The 20,047-nt window shown below is 39.7% G+C and overlaps 1 protein-coding gene across 6 annotated transcripts in view; it reads right to left on the minus strand.

The window, feature by feature from the left end:
- Window positions 1–20,047, minus strand: part of robo3 (roundabout, axon guidance receptor, homolog 3) — a 159,034-nt gene that overhangs the window by 36,072 nt on the left and 102,915 nt on the right. For 5 of the 6 annotated variants that reach the window (XM_082549192.1, XM_082549190.1, XM_082549191.1 and 2 more), the window contains exons 3-6: window positions 12,316–12,473; window positions 11,632–11,752; window positions 10,007–10,145; window positions 8,932–9,059 (exon numbers count right to left, since the gene is read on the minus strand). In XM_082549192.1, coding sequence (XP_082405318.1) covers window positions 8,932–9,059; window positions 10,007–10,145; window positions 11,632–11,752; window positions 12,316–12,473 — 546 coding nt within the window. Of the gene's footprint in view, window positions 1–223; window positions 552–8,931; window positions 9,060–10,006; window positions 10,146–11,631; window positions 11,753–12,315; window positions 12,474–20,047 lie in introns of those variants that run through there. The other variant, XM_082549193.1, reaches the window with a different exon arrangement.

Below are 20,047 nucleotides of genomic sequence, written 5' to 3' on the forward strand. Positions count from 1 at the left end.
TTAACTCTCTTCTCTATGGTTTACCTCGTAAATCTCTCCATAAACTGCAGTTAGTTCAAAATACAGCTGCTCGTATTATATCCAGAATGAGATCTACTGAACATATAACACCATTGGCTTCTAATTCACCTCCGTGTCAATTTCAAGATCCTGTTTCTTACTTTCAAAGCGCTTCATAACCTCGCTCCTCCATATTTATCTGATGTTCTCCATATGTACTCACCCCCTCGTACCCTCCGCTCTTCTCCAGCTTCCCTTTTGTCTGCTCCACCTGCTCGCCTGACTACCATAAGACTCAGAGCCTTTAGTTGTTCTGCCCCGAGGCTTTGGATGCACTCCCACCAGATCTCTGGACTACAAACTCTCTCTCTACTTTTGAACTGTGTCTTAAAACCCATCTATTTAGAATTGCATACCCTTCATCATGACTCCACCTTACTCTATTTTACCTTATTTAGCTTTTATACTTTCATACTTGTTTTCATTTTTTGTTTACCTTGTGTTTTTATTTTATTGTACCTCGAGGGTCTTTAAAGGCACATATAAATAAAATGTATTATTTTTATTATTATTATTATTAAAGAATTATAAAATATTATTACTTCTGGAGTTAAATAAATATTTACTATTTTACTATATAGTTACTATAAGCTGACATGTGGTAGTTCCCCACCACTGTTATATGAATTAATATTACTGCTGCAGATGTTTAGGGCTAAGCCCATTTTAAATACTTTCTGTTGTTTAATCTCCAATAGTGGATGATATTCTATAAAATCATGCCTGTAGTGTGACTGTCCTGTGGTGACCACATGTTTTCTGGACTCAGAAAAACAGGACTAATAAAACTGATTTTTAAAAACTTATTAAATATACATAATAAATCAAATCAGAGCTCTAATAAAAATTTTGACCGTTATATTAAAAATATACATGAAAAATGAAGGTGGCTATTAGCAAAACCACTGCTTAAGCTTTGTAAATTCATTCAACCAGACATGTTAGCCACACATGCTAATCTGAACAATTGAAAAAGAGAACATTTGTCTTGTTTTTATACATTTTTATGTGAAAGCCCATATATTTATCGATTTAATGACATTCTGTCTTCATCTGCAGGGCTGATATATTGGCCAATATTAGTCATTTCCTGATATATCAATATCGGCACTTATAACAGACAATAAATGAAAACTATCCACCCACTCTCATTCTCCATTTCAATATATCTACTACATTTATCAGATACAAAAAGGAAAACAGAATGTGACTTTAATGAGAGAATCTGCAGGTTTTCAGTCGAGTACCTAGCTGTGTCTACCACGAGCGACCATAACAGTCCTTGATTTGTTTGGCTTTTTGTGTTTGATAAATTGATGGTTATTGCCTAATCTAGATGGCTTGACTGTTTATCCCACACTACAGCAAACAGCCCATCAAAAAGGTCAGCCCAGACCCCACAGGAGCCTGAATCCAGGTTTGTGGGTCACCATTCTGATTCTGAGCATCAGACATCTTTGAACACAGATGGAGGGCAAGGGGGATAAGGGACTGCAAATAAATGGTAAGCTGTCTCGCTTTCTCATTGCTGCACCATGCCACTGCGTGTGCACGCGTTCATCCACAAAGACACACGCATCTTTGATTTCTATTGATTCTGTAGCAAAATGACAGTCCTTCCTCCACAGAGGGGGGTGTGAATGCATAATGATGCACCGGGCCTAATTGATTTCTCATCTTCCCACCTGATCTCCTGCTTCACTTTAATTCTGACTCTCTATTAGCTTTGAGAGAAACACAAAGAAGGAGAAAGATGGGGAGGAGGAGAGCCTATGGAACGGAGAAGAAAGTAACAGTAAAAAACACTTAACAGTCACAGTGAAAGACAGAATAAATAACTAATGTCCTTCTACTGTTTCTCCATGAAAGGAAAAAATCCAGAATAAAGAAACTCCTAATCCACTACATATATCCTTCTTAGAATACTGAAGTAAACATAAAATAACGTCTTTTCCTCAAATTTTCTTCCACTGACTGATGTTCTGGGGGAGGAAAAAGCTTTGTTTGGTTACATTGCTGGGACTCACAAACGTTGCTTTTTTAAGTCAGCTCCTGTGTTCAAACACAGCCCAACATATACTTTGAGAAATGTTTCCAGACATTAACTATCTCAGATGAGGAGAAAGCAGCAGAAACAAAAATAAATAGTAGCAGAGTGTGAAGAGCTGAAACATTCCCAATCTCTCCCACTGACCCGCCTGCTCCCCCTAATCACTTGCCTCAGATGTGCATGTGCAAGCTTAATTTCATGCCTTGTATACAACTTATGCACTTTTAAAACTGCTTCCACCACGGGCCCCTCCGCACAGCAGGAGGACATCCGTGTGTCAACTGCGGGATAAATTACAGCTAATGGGGGGTCTTGGCTGAGCTAGTCAGGGTCATGTCCTGGGATCAAACTTCCAGCCCTTTGCTAACCCTAAAGGTTAATGCCCAAACATACACCCCTAGTTTTTGTCAGCAAGTGACATGGGAACATCTGCCTCCACTCTCCAGTTACCTCAAGGACAGGCCTCCTGTCGCAGCTGATGCAAGGCCTGAAATATTAAAGAAACACTGTGTAATGCTCACTTCTTATGTAATTCATATCCATGCTTGTGCACATACACGTAATGAAAACACATAGAAAAATATGCTTGTGCACTTCTCAGCAGGGTATTTAACAAAAACATGTCAACACCTGAACGTTTTCTCCTCACACCTGACACAACGCCGTAACTTTGACCCAAATACACTGACAACTAGGAATATTTGAGCTATTAAAATGCTGTTTTTGGCCCACTACACAGCCGTGTCTAGAGAATAACAGTGTTTGATTTGAGGAGGCAAGCCGGCACATTGCCTGAAGCTGTAATAAATAATTAGCAATAATGGGTGCACCCGGCATGACACTGAGCCTTAGATTTAGGGCAGGGAGATACATTAGCATCCTCAAATGGGATTGAAATGGGAGTATGGATTGTAACAGAGCAGCTGAAATATAGATGAAAAACAAGAGGGAACAATGCCTGCATGTCACTCTTATAATAATTTAACTTTCAGAGATGCAGGGTTTTTTTTTTTTTGGTGAGTTAATTTTTGCTGTGCCTTAAACTGACTCGACTTCTAAAATACCACGGTATGTTCATTTACTAATTTTATGAAACACAAAGCCAGCACACATTAAGCACCGCATACTGCTAACTGTTGCTGTCGGTGTCTGGGAGGTACATTGGGAAATTTCTAAATACAGAATGCAACACTTAAGATAGGAACTCAAAGGATCTTGCAGACTTCTTTTGTATGCTGCGTATACTGCCAGAACTGTAGAACAGATAACAAAGCTAATATGCCAAGAGGGAAGTAAAAATAGACATCAGGCTGTAGCGTAGCTTTCCACAGCTTTTATGAAAAGAAATGCAACACTCAAGGAGGAAAGTCTAGTCTACATGTAAATTGCTTGGTGTCATTGAATGTTTGTGGATGGTTGTAAATGTTCTCTTACAGATCAGAAATAATGTTTAATTTTGAGGTATTTGACTTGTTTTAACTTTATTCTTTAAGTTGAGTTTAATTAACGTTGACATGGGAACCCTGGAGGTCTAGAAAATTTAGCAAATTTATATAAGTTTGCCAAATCTTCCTAAAACAATAAGATGATGCCATAAGATAAAGGGCATGTAATTGGATGGAGCGAACATTATAAAGGTTTCCTGCAAGTGATCAGCATATGTCCTCCAAACCCACAGAGCTCCTCCAATAGTCAAACGTGCTCGGATTTGTAGCTTTTTATTCAATTCAGTTTTACTTGTACAGCTCCAAATCACAGCAACAGTCACCTCAAGGCACTTTATATTGTAAGGTAGACCCTCAACAATACATACAGAGAAAAACTCAACAATCACATGACCCCCTGTAAGCAAGCACTTTGGTGACAGTGGGAAGGAAAAACTCCCTTTTAACAGGAAGAAACCTCCGGTAGAACCAGGCTCAGGGAGGGGCGGGGCCATCTGCCGTGACCAGAGTAAAAATATTAATGAAAAATTTCCAAAAGGTTTAGTCAATTCCTTGAATTTCATGATATGGGGGAACTATATATACAGATATTACTGGACTGATAATCTATTTGGATCTATTCCTTTAGTGGGAATATACAGAATTAGTCCTTCTGCTATCCCTGATAAAATAACTCTACAATCAGCAAGGATTTTCCACACAACTTGAATCTACTTGTGGTGTTGGTTGCACTGCTAAGATTTCAGATTTCAAGTACTGTGTGACAAACAATAGATTTGGGTGACTCTCCAATTCCACTGTATGGGACAGAAGCAGGTGATGGTAGTCCTTGTTCACTTCCCAGCCTGCAGCACAACAAGGAGTAAGTAAGTAAGTAAAATGTTATTTGTATAGCACCTTTCAAGTCAAAAATCCCAAAGTGCTTCACAGAAAAGCGTACCATCAACAAAGGGTCAAAAAAATAAAAAAAAACAACAACTTAAAATGCTTTTAAAAAGCAGGAAATGAAGATCATCTACACTGTGGATGAAGTGGTTCTATCTATTCATCAGTGATGGAAACTGTCAAACTTCATTCAGTCAGCACTGAATTAGAAAGATTTGAAAATGGTCAGTGTCTTTCATGCAGCTTTCTAATGTTTAGAAACAACAGCCCCGCCCTCCGGCCAGACAGTATTGAAAGTATCGAAACAGCAAGTTGGTGAAAGGGTGTGGAGATCAGTGTGGTGAATGAGCAGGTAGCAAGTGTGATTTTAATGCAGGAAAAAGCCTTTTTTCAGTGGAGGTAGTAAAAATCATCAGTGGAATATCCTCATAAACAAGATGAAGCAAACCAGCGTCAGCCTGAGCTGTTCCCCACACACTGCGCTCCCACTCACACCGTGTGTTCCACTGCTGTCACTCACGTAGCAAAGCTAAACAAAGTGCTTACAACGAAAACATCTCACCTCCCCTGCTCCACCCCACCCATGCTTGACATATGATTTTGAGCAACACGCTGAAGATATCCGCACTTGTATCAACACAATCATACACACACCCCTCGCTCCCTAGGGGCGTAGATGTGACATGCAGCTGTCAGAGTCCCGTGGTGATGCAGCTCTGCATCTGCTAGAGTAAACACACTCCAGTGCTGTTGCCGCTGCTGCTTCACCTTTTTACGAAACATCACACGCCCACTTAAGTACACAGACTTCATTCCTGAGACTGTTTCCATTCTGAAATGATGATTGAGGAGGTGATTATTTCCAGGGCATAATTTATTATAGCTGGACTATATCTCATTTGTGCTTATATTCAGTGTGAAGTTTGTGCCTAGAATTGTATCCCATTTGTCCAATATCAATATATAAATTGGAAGGCTGGTAAAGTTTTAAATAGGCCAAGAATAAGCAGGCAGTCCTTACACAGTGAATGGGACAAAAATGGAATTGCATAAAAATAATAGGTATGTAGAGAACCTCATAATTCAAAACATTTTGTGGTTCAATGTTTCTTCCACTGAACACTTTTTTAGGGGTTTTTTCATTCTTCATCCCTTTTTCTCTATTCCCCAACATTAGGCACATTTAGAGATGGGAGTACGCATTAAACCCCATTTGCTTAGTTCAAGCCAAACGCTGGCATTTTTACTTTTGGTAAGTAATCATCAGTGCATTTGTGGCAGAGTTCAAAGGTGAAACCACAGCTCACGAAAAAGAACACAATAACCCAATTCATGTACGCCAAAAACGTCTTGATGATCCCCACGACTACTGGAAAAATACTCTTTGGACTGATGAGAATTGAATTTCGTTACATCAGATGTAAAAACAGCACAGCATTTCATAAAAAGGCTGTCACACAAACAGTCCAATACGGCGGCGAAGTGTGATGGTCTGGGGCTGCTTTGCCTTATAACTCTTTTTTTTTGTTGTTGTGTGGATTAATCAGCAATAACCATTTATTTTTCAAAAGGTGAGTGTTTGTGCTCTAAATCGGAGACTGCACGTTTTACAGTGGGTTTTTTTTTCTAGTAACTGAAGCTCCATCTATGAGTGTAACGAAAGGTCAAAACCCTTCTACCCTTCAATTTTTTTGTTTTTTGTTTTTAGCTTTAATACTTGGCTGTCCTAATTGGCAGAAAAAGCACCTGTGCTAGAGGGTAGAGGTTTGGGTCTCTAATGTAGCAAACAGCTTATACCTGTAGGACTGTATTAACTCTCATAAACAAACACACAAACAGACACACAAAACCATACACAGATGGGATGAAATGGAATACTTACAGGATGGGCCGACTGTGATGGAGTGATGCAGAAATGGGTGGAAGAAAGAAAAGAGAGAAAGAAAGTTGAATAACATGATGAGATGACGATGGATGGTGAAACTAGTTCAAACATTTGAAATTTTGGAACACCATACCTACTTAACCGTGTAACTAGCTGTGGTTTAATAGAATATATATTTTCCTTTGTATGTGTTTGTGTTGCATTCCTATGATCCCCACTGCAGCTACAGTGCTGCAAAATTTGCCTTCTCTTTGCTCTTTTGCACATTTGCAACACTTATGACAGTGATTCAGATCAAACAAAGATAATGTGAGTAAATACAAAATTAGGATTTTAAATGATGATTTCATCTATTGACGGAAAAAAAGTTATCCAAACATATTTGATTCTATCCTCCTGAGAACCGAGGAAAAAACAATCTTCCCATTGAACTTTTTTTGGTATTTCCTTCCTTCTTTGGAGCCAAAGGAAGCCACCCAAACACATGAAATATCATTGGAAAGCCCAGGATGTCCTCTATTCAGTACATCAGGACTTAGTAGGGTATCTCAAAAACCAACATGTCATGCCATGATATAAAGACACTCAAGAACAGATGAGAAACCAGTTAGTAAGACTGGTTTCTCATCTGAGAACTCCATGATTCACTGGAGTCTTTAAGACTCCAGTGAATCATGGTGAAAGCCATTATCCACAAACGGAGGAAATCTGGAACAACTTTCCCAAAAGTGACTGGCCTACCAAAATGGCTCCAAGGAACCCAGAAAAACATCTAATGAACCGCAGGCCTTCCTTGCCTCAGTTAAGGTGCCACCCATGGGAGAGTCCTGTGGTGAAAACCGCTGCTGATGTCACGGCGAGGTACGCCGATGTGTTTGTTTGACAGATCCAAGAGCAAACACTGTACTCAACTTGAACCATTTTGTGCTGATGGCAGAAGCACAAGAACATGAAAACTAAGGCGAAAAAGGTACAATAACTAAACTAAGAAACTAGCGATAAAAACTATGAATCTATCTGTGATAACTATGGTGTGGTGTGGCATAACAGACAACCTGACAGTGAGTGAACAGAAACTTGCAGACTAAATACACACAAAGGATGATCAGGGGGAGTGGAAACACATGAGGAAACACATGACACAAATGAACCTAATGACGTCACAGGGGAAGTGAACCTAAATACAATGACAAAGACACACCAGACTCTCTCAAAATAAATCAGGAAACACAGAAAATACAATGATCAAAGACTAAAAACTAAAATACACAAAACACTGGGTCGCAGACGCAGTAGACAGCTGACTAAAACGAACACAAAGGCCAATTTCAAGTTTGCCAAAAGATATTCTGATCGTGCCAACAGTCAAACACAGTGGCAGCAGTGTTATGGTCTGGGGCTGCTTTGCTGCTTCAGAAGCTAGCCAGCCATAAATTCTGCTCTTTACCAGAAAACCCTGAAGGAAAATGTCTGGCCATCTGTTCATGCCCCAAAGATCCCTGATAGACACCACCAGCCTCTAAATGGCTCAGAAAGACACAAAATACACCTTCCTTTTTTGGCCTTAAAAGCTTTGGCATGACCTTAAACTGGCTGTTCATACTCGATGTGGAGGAATTAAAAAAATTCTGCAAAGAATAGTGGACTAGAACGCCTCGTCAGTGCAAGACTCATTGACAGCCAAGGGTGGCACAATCCTTGAGAGATGTTTAGCGGGCACTTCATTTTTCACACAGGGCCAGGTAGGTTTGGATAGCTGTTCTTCTTTAATACATGAAATCACCATTTCAAAAGTGCATTATGCACAGGTAGGTGCATGTTGTGTATTTCTGCATGTTATTTTTTTTAAATGTATCAGTCTGTCTGTTCACTGCTGAATTTTTATACATATACGAGCATAAGGTATGTGCGAGTGTTCAGGAGTACCAGAGGGCCCACTCACTGCACCGAGTGTTACAGAATAAAACTCTAAAAATTCCCTTTTATCATCACAAATGACAGCTTTCTCATTTGAGCATCTCTCTTCAAGGGACTGACTTTATTCCCATGCAATTTCAGTTCTTTTTGATCTCAGATCTCTCTCCAGAGGAATGACGAGCTGAGGCTTGAAAGGAACTTAAAATCCATTTTTCACTTCATTTCTCTGTAATCTTCAGTTAACAGTGGATTACCAATGGCATGATATGGGGGAGTTATAACCAACTCATGTCTAGCAGCCTCTTTTTCTGATGTTTTAATAGGCGATGTCTCCACGTAGAAACAATGTTCTTAAAATCCTGGCCATCTGACATAAACAACCAGAATGAAAAGAACAAGAATGAAATGAGACAGCATTCCTGTAGGTGACAAGTGGGCAGATTGTGGTGCATCATAGCAAAGCTGCCCATCTGTGCAAACAGTTTACTCGTGCGATCATGGCTGTTCAAACCGTATTTCTAGAAAGATTCTTCAATAAGTCTGTGCAATTGTTGATTGTTTCTAATTTTCAAAAAACATCTTACATAAATATGTGAAATGTTTAAATAAAGCCTTTTACACTTTGAATCACTACGAATGCAGTAAAACTAAAACATCTTATATATAAGTGTGCCTGTGTACATCTGTACCGTGTACTTGCAGGGCAGCCGACGCCTCCGCTTTGCCGACGCTGTTCTCTGACACGCAGGTGTAGGTGCCCTCATCTTCAGCTCGCACCTGGGTCAGACGCAGACTATTCTCACTGCGGATTTCAAATCTGGGAAAAAAAACGTCAACGCAAGTGTTACATTCATGTTCTGAAATCTTCAAAAGATGGTTTGAATGAATATGACGTTGTCTGGTTCAGTAAATGTGTGAGCGTTGTCACTACTAGAACAATACATTTTGGTAGTTTTCATGTTTTAAAAAAAAATATGGCTGTTTAAATGTTCCAATCAGATTTTTAAACATACAGCTTTGTGTTTACTGCACAGCTCTGTGGACACAGGCCTGAGTCGTGCTGTTGACAAGGGAACATTTTACCTTATTTCCCCTGACAGGTCATTAAAGTTTCATCCAATCATGCAGACAGGTGTGAGAGAGTAGGGCTCTCACAGTAACACAGTGATGGTGTCATGGTGCAAACACCACATGATACTCCTTTCTGAGCATGTCTCGTAGTACTAAACTCTACTGATTAACAAATAAGTAGCTTACGACAGGGATGGCTGTCCATCCGTTACTAACACAAGCTGCTGTGCCACAGGACTCACACATTTAGATTCTAGTAATAACTTTCTATTTGTATTGTAAGCAGCACAGCACTTAAAAAGCAATCATTACGAGCTCAGCGGGAGCTTTGATTTGTTTCCGTTTCTCGGTCGTTACATACAAAAAAGCGAATGATAGTGTTTTCTCTTTTCTTTAATATGTTTTTTTATACCGGTACATGTAATTTTTGGGGCAAATTCAAGTCAGCTGGACTTCCTCCACTCACAGAAAATCATCTGAATTACTTTCCTTCACACCTAACTATAAGAAAATCGGATGGACAAACAGTTGCTCTCTAATTGGAAGCTGTTATATTATTAGTGAAATGATAGTAACAAGTGCTATTTGGAGCAACAAATGATGTATCTAAGTAACAGTGAGGCAGTGGGGATTGAGTTTCAGTGCAGTGATTTGTGAGTGTGCAGCAACGGCACTGCGCTGCTGTTGTCGGACCTGCCCCGAGGCAGCTCGCCCTCCTCTCTGCGCCAGCGGACAGTCGGAGTCGGGTCTCCGTGTACCTCGCAGGAGAAGTCCACTGTATCGTCTGCCAACACCACCTGGTTCACCGGCTGTTTGGTGAACACTGGCCTCTCTGAAATTAGACAGATATGAGTGCAGAAAGAGGACAAGAATTCATACCTATTAATTACAGCTTGACTTTTCACATTTGTTAGCACTTTATAGGACTGCCCATGTAATGGATGAGTGGACACATATGGAATAGGCTGGCCGTATAAAGAGAATAATTTGATGTCCATTTGCTGCACCATAGCAGTTTACTCAGAATGATGTGGGGGGGAAAAACACTGAGGGATTGGAATTGTTAAACCTCGCACTAAAAATAATTTCAAAATGGGACACTCTCACCATGACTCTTAATACTTGATTTGAACACAATTAAACTTTTATTAAGACAAAACGAGGAACAAAATGACCCCACACCAAATCACACACAAGCTGGTAATAAATATTTACCAGCTGTTGTTAGCAGTATCTCAAAATTGACAGAGCCTGTCTAGCATTGGAAGTAGATTGCTGCAGTAGGTTAAATTCAATACCCAGCAAATAAAAGCTTTTAAATACCAAAGTCCAATCATCACAGTGAAACATGTTGGAGAATCAAGTAAGACTAAGTAGACTCAGAGCTGCAGGTACTTCCATGATCATAGTCAGTGTGAAAGCATTCCCCACAGCTGGAGGTATAAAAAGTCGCGGTGGTGAGAAATGTCTTGACAACTTTGTTCAGTCTGTGATTCGAGAGCAGAAAATGGATGGGCAGAAAAAACAGTGCAGATGTGCACTGGCTATTATCTTTCAATTTTGCAGATGGCAGTAATATTAAACATTAGGGAAAGCGCCAAGCCATGCATTTTAAGGAACCATAAATTTATAGATTATGCATTACATGCCAGGGTTTGAGTTTACTGCTGCACTACAATGTGCAGAAGGAGCTAAATTTTGTGGCAGTGTGGGTGGTGGTGAACAGGAGATCCAAGGGACTGAAAAGAAAATATCAATTCTCCATCTGTTTCCTGGGATCGATACACACTTTGATGCCTGTGGTACTGCTCCACTGAGAGCACAGCAGAGAATCAGAGACAGGAGGAGAAAAGTCAAGAGAGCAAAGCAAAGAGCAGCTGGGTGGGAAAGATGAATCTAATCCTCCAATATCAGCCAAGGAAAGAATGTCCAACCCCAGAAAAATACAGACAGGCACAAAATACAAGATACTTTCACTGTTTTTTGGAATCTTATAGTGAACATTTTAACACAGTTGAAGCAACTTAACTCAAAGAATTATTTCTAAAAGGATCAGAGGAATTATATTGATAATTTGTCTTAATATATGAGCCAATTGGCTAACAGCTGGAAGCAAATTAGCTCCAATTTATTCTGTTAACAATCTATCTTTTGCCATTACGTTTGTGTGAGCACTACAACAATCAAGCACGCTCCCAAAAGGTTATTTGATACTAATAAGGTTGACTGTATGACTTCATGTTTAGTTTCCCAGACGATATTTGCTAGCTGAGTGTCCTTTGATTAATTACAGTACAATCCCAGTAAAAACAACTCACCAAATACCACTAGTTCAGCAGGATCACTGTCTTTTTCTCCAACCATGTTGGTTCCAACGCACACATACATGCCAGCATCACTTTTCCTGGTGTTTGAAATCATCAACTTTCCTCCACGGATCTGAAATCGAGGGGTTAAAGACAGAATGAAGAGCAGAAAGATGAAACAGAAAGGAACAGATGAGTGGATAAGTGGACAAGGACGAAAGGAAACACGACGGTGGAGGAGGGGACAGAGAGAAGACATGGAAAGATGTTGGAAACAGGATATTGAGGCATGTTAGTGAGGAGAGAGAGAAGCCACTTTGTCATTTTCAGTGTGTGTTATGACAGATGGCTCTCTGGCTAGTTCTTAAAATTACTTGACAAGGGCTCTCGCTCCAAGCCAGTCGTCACACAAGCATCACTCACTGCTCTGTTTGTGGTAACTAACTTCAATAAGCCGCAATTCATCATTTGGTCATAGTGGGTAATGTGTGTGGAAGTCTGGTATTCTAAATGTGTCTTTTAACATCTATCAGCTCAGTGTCTTCTGTTAATAGTAATACAAATTAATGAGTGAAAATTACCTGAAATTTTATTTTAAAAAAAGTATAAAAAGCTGACAAGTTAGTAACAACTTCCACCAGAAGTAAAATGCAATTGAACCTTAAACCAGACTTGTTTAGGTTATTTTTAACTTACAGTAATTCTTTCATCTCGATCATTGACCCGGATGTTGTTTCTCTTCCAAGAAATGGTGGGCTCCGGATGGCCCCTGGGAGGGATACACTCCATGACAGCCGGCTCCCCTGCTGCCACCACCACATCACTGGGCGTCTGACGGAAATCATCTCTCAGAACTGGGAAAAAAAGGTGAAGATGCGAAGGCAGATGGTAAATGGACTGTCATACAGTGCTTTTCTACTCTACTTGAGCACACAATGCGCTTTATGCAAAACATTTAATTCACCTATTCGCACAACACTGGTCACCAGTGCTTTCTGTATAACACTCACACTCCAGTGAATGCATTGGAGAACAACTTGGGCTTCAGTCTCTAACCAATAGATACTTGGCTTGCAGAAGCCAAATATCCTGCTCTCTGTAGCTGGCTCAGAATGAGTGTAAACTTTTTGCTGTTTAAATGGGTTTATAATTGTCATATGTGGTAACAACGATATTTAGCCTTTAAAATCAACAAAAAAGGTGAAAAGAAAATCTTAGAGTCGTCTTTCACCGAGTTGAATAATAGGAAACATAGTAAGGCACTGCTGTTGATAATATTGATACTGTGTCCCTGAGGTCTCCATTGACTGGATGTCATTCATGCTTCATCATAGTACATCAATAAAAAAGGCTCTTGTAGGTGGTGCACACGAGTAGGTAAATAGCTCATTCTGAGATAAACACACACATTCCCTTGGCAAATATATATGCATAAATACACACAAGAAAAACATGAGCATTCAAACAAACACATCAAATAAATCAACTACATCGACTGCAGGAAGTCACTTTGAATTCAGAAATAACTCCCTTTCTTATGCCTTGCTGGAGTCTATTCATAAAACATGAGAGATTTTTCTTCGGGTCACAGTGCCTCCTTTCAAATTCATCCCTCTGTAGTCAACATCTTGTGGCTTTTACCTGAAGGCATCGGGCTATTTTTTTCTCAGTTCAGTCTCTAGAGCTTTGTGACCTCTCAGATTACAGATGTGGAAGATGGTTTTGTTGTCTGGGATGATGTACTGACAACAATGGTCCACGAGGAACAGGCCAACACCAATGCCGGCCTGCAGGCTGTAAGTCTGGCCTAAGCCACTCTAGGGATTTGCAAGCAACGAAAAGACTTCTGTGTCATTCTTATCTGCTCCAGACACCCTCCAAAAAGCCTCTCTAACTGATCTGAAAAGTAAATCAAGCCATATTTTCTTAAGTATTTATTAAGAAACTTCCAAAGTCATTCGGCAACTCTCTCAAAGTACAATTTTGAGTGGTTTTACAGTTCTGCCCTAAAATATTCCACAACGTTTTCTTTGAAGGCATGAGGAGACAAGAGATTTGAACATCAAGGAGCTGATAGATGATTAATTAATGTAAGAGGATGGTATGTCTGATTTTTATACATTATGGGGGTCTCGCTGATATCAGTGAGTCATATCAATATAATAACATTCCAATCATGTCTCTCAAGTCTCTCCTGAGTGTTCAAAGATCTGCATGGCTCTTATGGCTGTCAAACAGAGAGAAAGCTGTTACTTCATCTTAAAAGTGCAAGTCATGTCAAAAACTGGCATCCTAATTTACACTGGCAGTTCTTCACAGACTACTCAAAAAAGCTGTCGAGTATATCACCTCCCCATGAAAGCACAAATCTTCTTTAAAATGCCCTGCGCACAAAACTGACAGATATGTTTGTGACGTTCGGGGAAAATTTCAAAGGGTTGTCTTGCTGTTGCATAACATGTACAACAAATTAAATGCAATTCTATATTAATTTCTCACCTTGTGATTTCAAACAGACGAAACACATTTTACGTTTTTTCCCCAAATTTGAGGTATGAATAAGTTGGAGATTTTAGACCAGAGAAAGAAGTTGCATTATTGTGTGAGTGCTCTTTTTACTGCAGCGGTCCCCAACCCCCGGGCCACAGACCGGTACTGGTCTGTGAGTCGTTTGGTACCAGGCGCAGGTGTGAAACTTATGGTTTTCAGGATTTTTATTGGTTTTTATCATTATTGTTTATTTTTATTGTTTCTCTGGGTCTTTTCCCGTGTGTTATGAATGAATCTCCTTTCTTTTGCTACTGGTACTGGTTTTATTTTGTTGTATTTATCCACGAGCCCTTAAAGGCCAGACCGTGAAAATATTGTCGGACATAAACCAGTCCGTGTTGCAAAAGAGGTTGGGGACCACTGTTTTACTGCATTAGTACCAGTACATTTCTACTGGTCTCCCAAGTGTACATCACATGGCTTGTGCCACTACATGCAAAAGACAGCTACTGAATATAGAAAAGAATGTGTTTCCTGCTGCTTCCTATTTAACAAGGCCGTTTTCTATTAATTACCAGTTGCGCCATTATGCCAGACACAGACTGGCTGTAGTTTGTAATACCCACCTGCTGTGGTGGAAACTACAAAAATCGGTGTTGAACGTGTGTTACTCTTATGCTCAAAGATATCAGACCATCAATCAGATCAGATCATCAGGAACACATAGTTGTGGTGGCTGGTGTAATCCCTAGTGTTTAATTTTAAACTCAGCACCAGTGCAGAATTTATGAAAAAGCACTCCAATAAATACGAGATAATCTCTACATTTATGAAACAGGTGGTGGGCTTAATGGTCAAATGACATCTTTACTGACACTAAATTAAAAACTAAATGTTTAGATTTAATCAAAGTAAACTATCCTAAATTGTCAGCACAGTACTGTAAGCTAATAGCTTACTGTAAGGTATCAGATTTCAGGACTGAGCGAAGATGCTTAAATATATTTATAAGACATGAGTGTCTATGCACACAAGAATATGTGATGGACCTTTGGAGTGGAACAGCAGCAATGTCGCTGTAATGTCACAGGCCAACAGGGGAGGGTCACTGGCTCATCTGATTAATGACACATCTCCCCTCATGTCAACGCCCACAGGCCAAGAAAGCCCCCAGGATATTATGGTTATCATCACCATCCATATATCTATCGGCCCATCCATCTATCCATTCATATGAGAGCATTTCTTTATCTGAATCACCTGGCTTTGTGTGGTATCTCAGTGTCAGCCTGTACACCACAAAGGCTCATTCTTCTTCCTGTCAAGATAGCGTTGTGTCCTCTTTGAATGTGAGAGTGGGGATAACTCAGTCAGCTCTGTTTGTAATCAAGGTCATGGGAAACGGGTATATTGGTGTTTCAGCAGAGAATAGGATATTTTTCATTTTCTCATTAGCTAACACAGCTGGTACTTATGTTTGCCTTGAAAAAATACCCGTCTACTCAGTTCATTTGAACTACTACGTTACCGTTGTCTTTATCTGTGCCTCTTTCGGGGCTAAAACGACAGCTTATGACTGCATTCTGCCCCATATCCTGATGGCCAATTACTTTGCCACAGAGTATTTGGGGCTTGCTGAATCCCACTGGTCACTCCAATCCTTGTTTGATATGCCAAACTACACCCCTGACCTTATCTATGCCTGCTGCCAAAATTTCTCTTACCACTATTCATAGCAGATTACAAAAACCTGACTAAATTGCTCAGGATCCCATCTTGTCATGCAAAGGGAGAAATGAAATAGGACAGCTGATTGGACCGAAGGTCTGAATTACCATGCTGTGGGGTTAAAGGACTGCAGCGATGACCTGTCACACACCACAGTGAAATCATGGCTCCAGGGGCCCCTGATCCTTCCCATTCTACCCCTCCACAAGCACCAAACCTGAGCAAAAAAAGGGTCTCTAGATGTTAATTAGGCACCGGCACTTACCTAGAGGCCCTTGGGGGCCCAAATTAAGAGGGTGCACTTTGACCCTTTCTTTAAACCCCTTCAACAAAGCCAGAGTAATCCCCACCACTGGGCTTGAATGCTGCACTTTAATCAAAGCACAGACATAGAAAATAAGGAGATACGAGACACAAGATTAAAGTGAAAATCCTGCAAATGGACAGTGAAAAGCTTCTCCCATTCAAATACATACAACTATGACAATACACATTTGTCCAAATTCAAACAGTTGTGGACAATGTTGTGGCAAAATGGGATTCATAAGATCAATCCATGAGGTTTCTTTATTTGTCAGCTATTTCATTCATTGTGGTATTTAAACCAAGCATTACTGATCATTTCATATTTGATAACAATTTTACATTTCAATTTTATTTTAGATATATATTTGTCCAGCTTATTATCCCAGCAGGGTACCTGACGACCGCCAAGGCGTAAGTTCTGAATGAAAGAAAGATCTTGAAGGAAATGAAATATGTTGTTCTTCCCATTCAGCTGACTCCTCAGGACTTGCCTTATTCTCTGCAGGTATTTGGTGTTTGCAGCTTTCCTAGTGGCCTCTTCACGGTTCCTATGAGACTCTCAGTTTTAAGGTTTTATATGTCAAAAAATTATTACAAAAACACATTCCTTCCTTCTTGAACCTTGCCAAATTTCAAATTATTAAATGGTAAATGGCCTGTATTTGTATAGCGCTTTACTAGTCCTTAAAGTACAAATATTAAATGAACAACAACACGACTTGTTACATTGTTACATAATATTTAACTGCATGATTTATTTATCAAAAATGAAGCCAAAACACCAAAAACACTGTGTGATCCCATATTTAATAGCTTGTAAAACCACCTTCACTCCAAGTAATTATGTTCTATATTTAGTCTCTTCCATCTAGAGCTGGGCGATAGAACGATAACGATATGTATCGCGATATAACTTTTACTCGATAGAGTAATTAAGCTATCGCGATAGACCTCGCCGCTCTTGTCCTCAAAAAAAAAAAAAAAAAAAAAAAAAGGTCAGCCAATCCAAATTAAGTAGCGCAGAGCCGAACCAATCACAGCCGCAGCGTCACGTCGCGTGACTTGTTACGTACAGCACAAGTGCCAAGCCGCACGTGTGTTTGTTTGGGAAGCAGCCAGCGGGTAATGGAGCCAGCGCGTAATGGAGGAAATGAGTGTGTCGACTAGAAAAATCAACCGAGCGTGACCGAAGAGAAAACAGATGATGGTTCCAACGCCGGAGAGATTGTCAAACGGAAGAGCCATAGAAGTTCCGTAGTGTGAAGGTATTTCGGCTATTTCAAGTCTGACAAAAAACAGAGTAGCGTGCACTGTAAATTGTGCCGAAAGCAAGTCTGGAAATACAATAAACTGGTGCATGCGTCACACTGTGCGCCACGTTATTGTTTCGGTGAAATGAATTTCTACAATACTGTTACTGTTAATTGTACTCTCTGCAGTGTTTAAATGCTTACATATACACACAGTTACTGTCCCTCCACACATACGACTCGGTTCTGCTTCTATGCCCCAGCTTTGTTTACTTTTTCCCACCGAGGCTTCTAGACTTCTGATTGGCCAACATTTCTGCACGGTTAGGAATCTAGCTCCACCTGCTGCTTTGGCATGTTCATAGCAGCGTTTTCCTTCATTTCTACCTTTATGTGTGGACGGGATTATTTTTTAAAACGAAAACGGAAAATCTCCGTTTTCAAAAATACCCGTGTACGTGTGGACGTAGCCTCAGTCTCTGACTGGAAGCGCTAATTCGTCATTCGGCTTTTGTCAGACTAAAGTAACTGTTAAAACTGTTTGAAAAGCTCAGCTATACAACAAGGAGAGATTGAGAATTTCCTTTTAGTTCTCAGTTTATTTGATATTGACAAAAGTTAGTCAGTTTTGTCTGTTCTTCTGTAAAACAAACTAAGATTTATTTTTAGAATTAATATTTTGTTTCTAAGTGGAATTGACAATTTAGTCTGTTTCGTTTGTTCTATTTTGAAACTTAAACGCTTTAGCGGCTGCCTTTTGTGTAGTTTGCAATATTTGCCTTTATTTATCTGAAAAAGTCTCATGTTCCTTAAGTACATCTACTCTGTTGAACTTATTATGGGAAATAAATATTTAAATAAAAACAAGCTGCTGATTATTTCACATTTTACTTGTGAGCAACGGCACATTTAAATCTTACAAATATAGTTATTTGGCTTATATCGTGATAGATATCGTTATCGCCTGAAATGAAAAAAACATATCGTGATATGAAAAAATCTCATATCGCCCAGCTCTACTTCCATCTTTGTGAAAGGATTTCTTTATAAAGTTACTTTAGTTCCTTGAGATTTGCAGAAATTCCTTTATGCACATCCCTCTTAAGGTTCCGCCACAACATTTCAATGTGGTTGATGTTTGGACTTTGATTAGGCACCTTAATTCTTGTTTTGTTGATTCTGATACGCTGTGTTTGTTTTTTTGTCAAACATGGCACTGTGCATTATGGTCAAGAAACAAGAGGTAGTCACAATTGCTGATGATTTAATAATCTGATAAGAAGCATCTGGCAGCTTCTTTCTCTCTTAATTCCTACACACTTCACACACTGTTTCTGCATTTTGGCTTAATTTTTGCAACATAAATATTGAAATGGTACAATATGTCATGGTTTGTTGCTCTTTTTATCTCATTTTAAGACTTGTCAAAGAGCAGAGTGGTCAGCAGATATTTTGTGTTCATTTCTTAATAGAATGAGCTTTAAACATCTTAATTCATATACTTTTAAGCAATGCTCAATGGTCTCTATGGATTCATTCAGAACCCTAAAACCTAAACTTTTCACCATACTGATCTCAAACAAAGTTCCCAAATAGACCAGTTTGGGTATTTTTAACAAGAATTTTATCAACAAAAAGCCCAGACGAGAAAATAATCACCCACTTAAACAATAGTTAAAGAGATTTCTTTTTGCATCCACACTTTTAATCTCTTGAAAACAGATTTACACATCATCACCCTCTCTTACGTGCTACCATATCTGTTTGATTACTGTCAGCCTTTCCACAACAGCTTGTAGTGTACAAAATGATTGATTTGAAAATTATAGAGTACTCATCCTGAAAATGAAGCCATCATAGCTAATCTGTTTCATTAAAAAAAAAGTACAGAAGTAATACTTACTGTGACCAAGAGACTAGTGTGATTTACCACGTGGGTAAAGTATAAGGACCCTTCTGTATATCAGTGCACCACTTAAGCATTTAATTGGACATAAAAAACACCTCTGGGTGTTAGCTCTGGCTCACTTTTGATTAAATGCCTTTATCACTGTCATTAATGTTCCAAGGAGTGAAACACACACACACACACACACACACACACACACACACACACACACACACACACACACACACACAAAAGAATAAATATTCATACGGTGGAAGGAGGGGGAACTGAAAAAAAGCTTCAGGTTCAAGCTCTGCTGTGGGGGATTGAGCTGGTCATGTGTCAATCCATCAGCTTACATCCTTTCCTGACATGAAGCAATCTGCTTTGGTGTAAACACATGCAAAGACATGCTGATGTTTTTTGCGCCTTTGCTCAAGTACAACATCCTTCTTATCCCTTTATCAGGCCTGCTTAGACACACACACACAAAAACACATATACATACATCTTATCTGTTCCCTATAGGTGCTGCTTGTTCCTCAAGGCAATATCAGTCTAGGCCCTCAGGCCCATCAGGGGCCCTCATCAGAAGCCACCTTCTATCAGCCACTGTCATTACCCCGAGTGGACCCCCTCCGATCCCTATCAGCCATTACACCATGATGAAACGGCCCACGCAGGATATTGGTGTGTATGCGTGTTGCTTCCCTGGTGATGGAAGGCCTTTAGAGGACGTGGGGGAGGTGGGGGTCTCACAGTTGGA

This window comes from Aulonocara stuartgranti, assembly GCF_965226115.1.
Source record: "Aulonocara stuartgranti genome assembly, chromosome: 10".
NCBI classification, from domain to species: Eukaryota; Metazoa; Chordata; class Actinopteri; order Cichliformes; family Cichlidae; genus Aulonocara; species Aulonocara stuartgranti.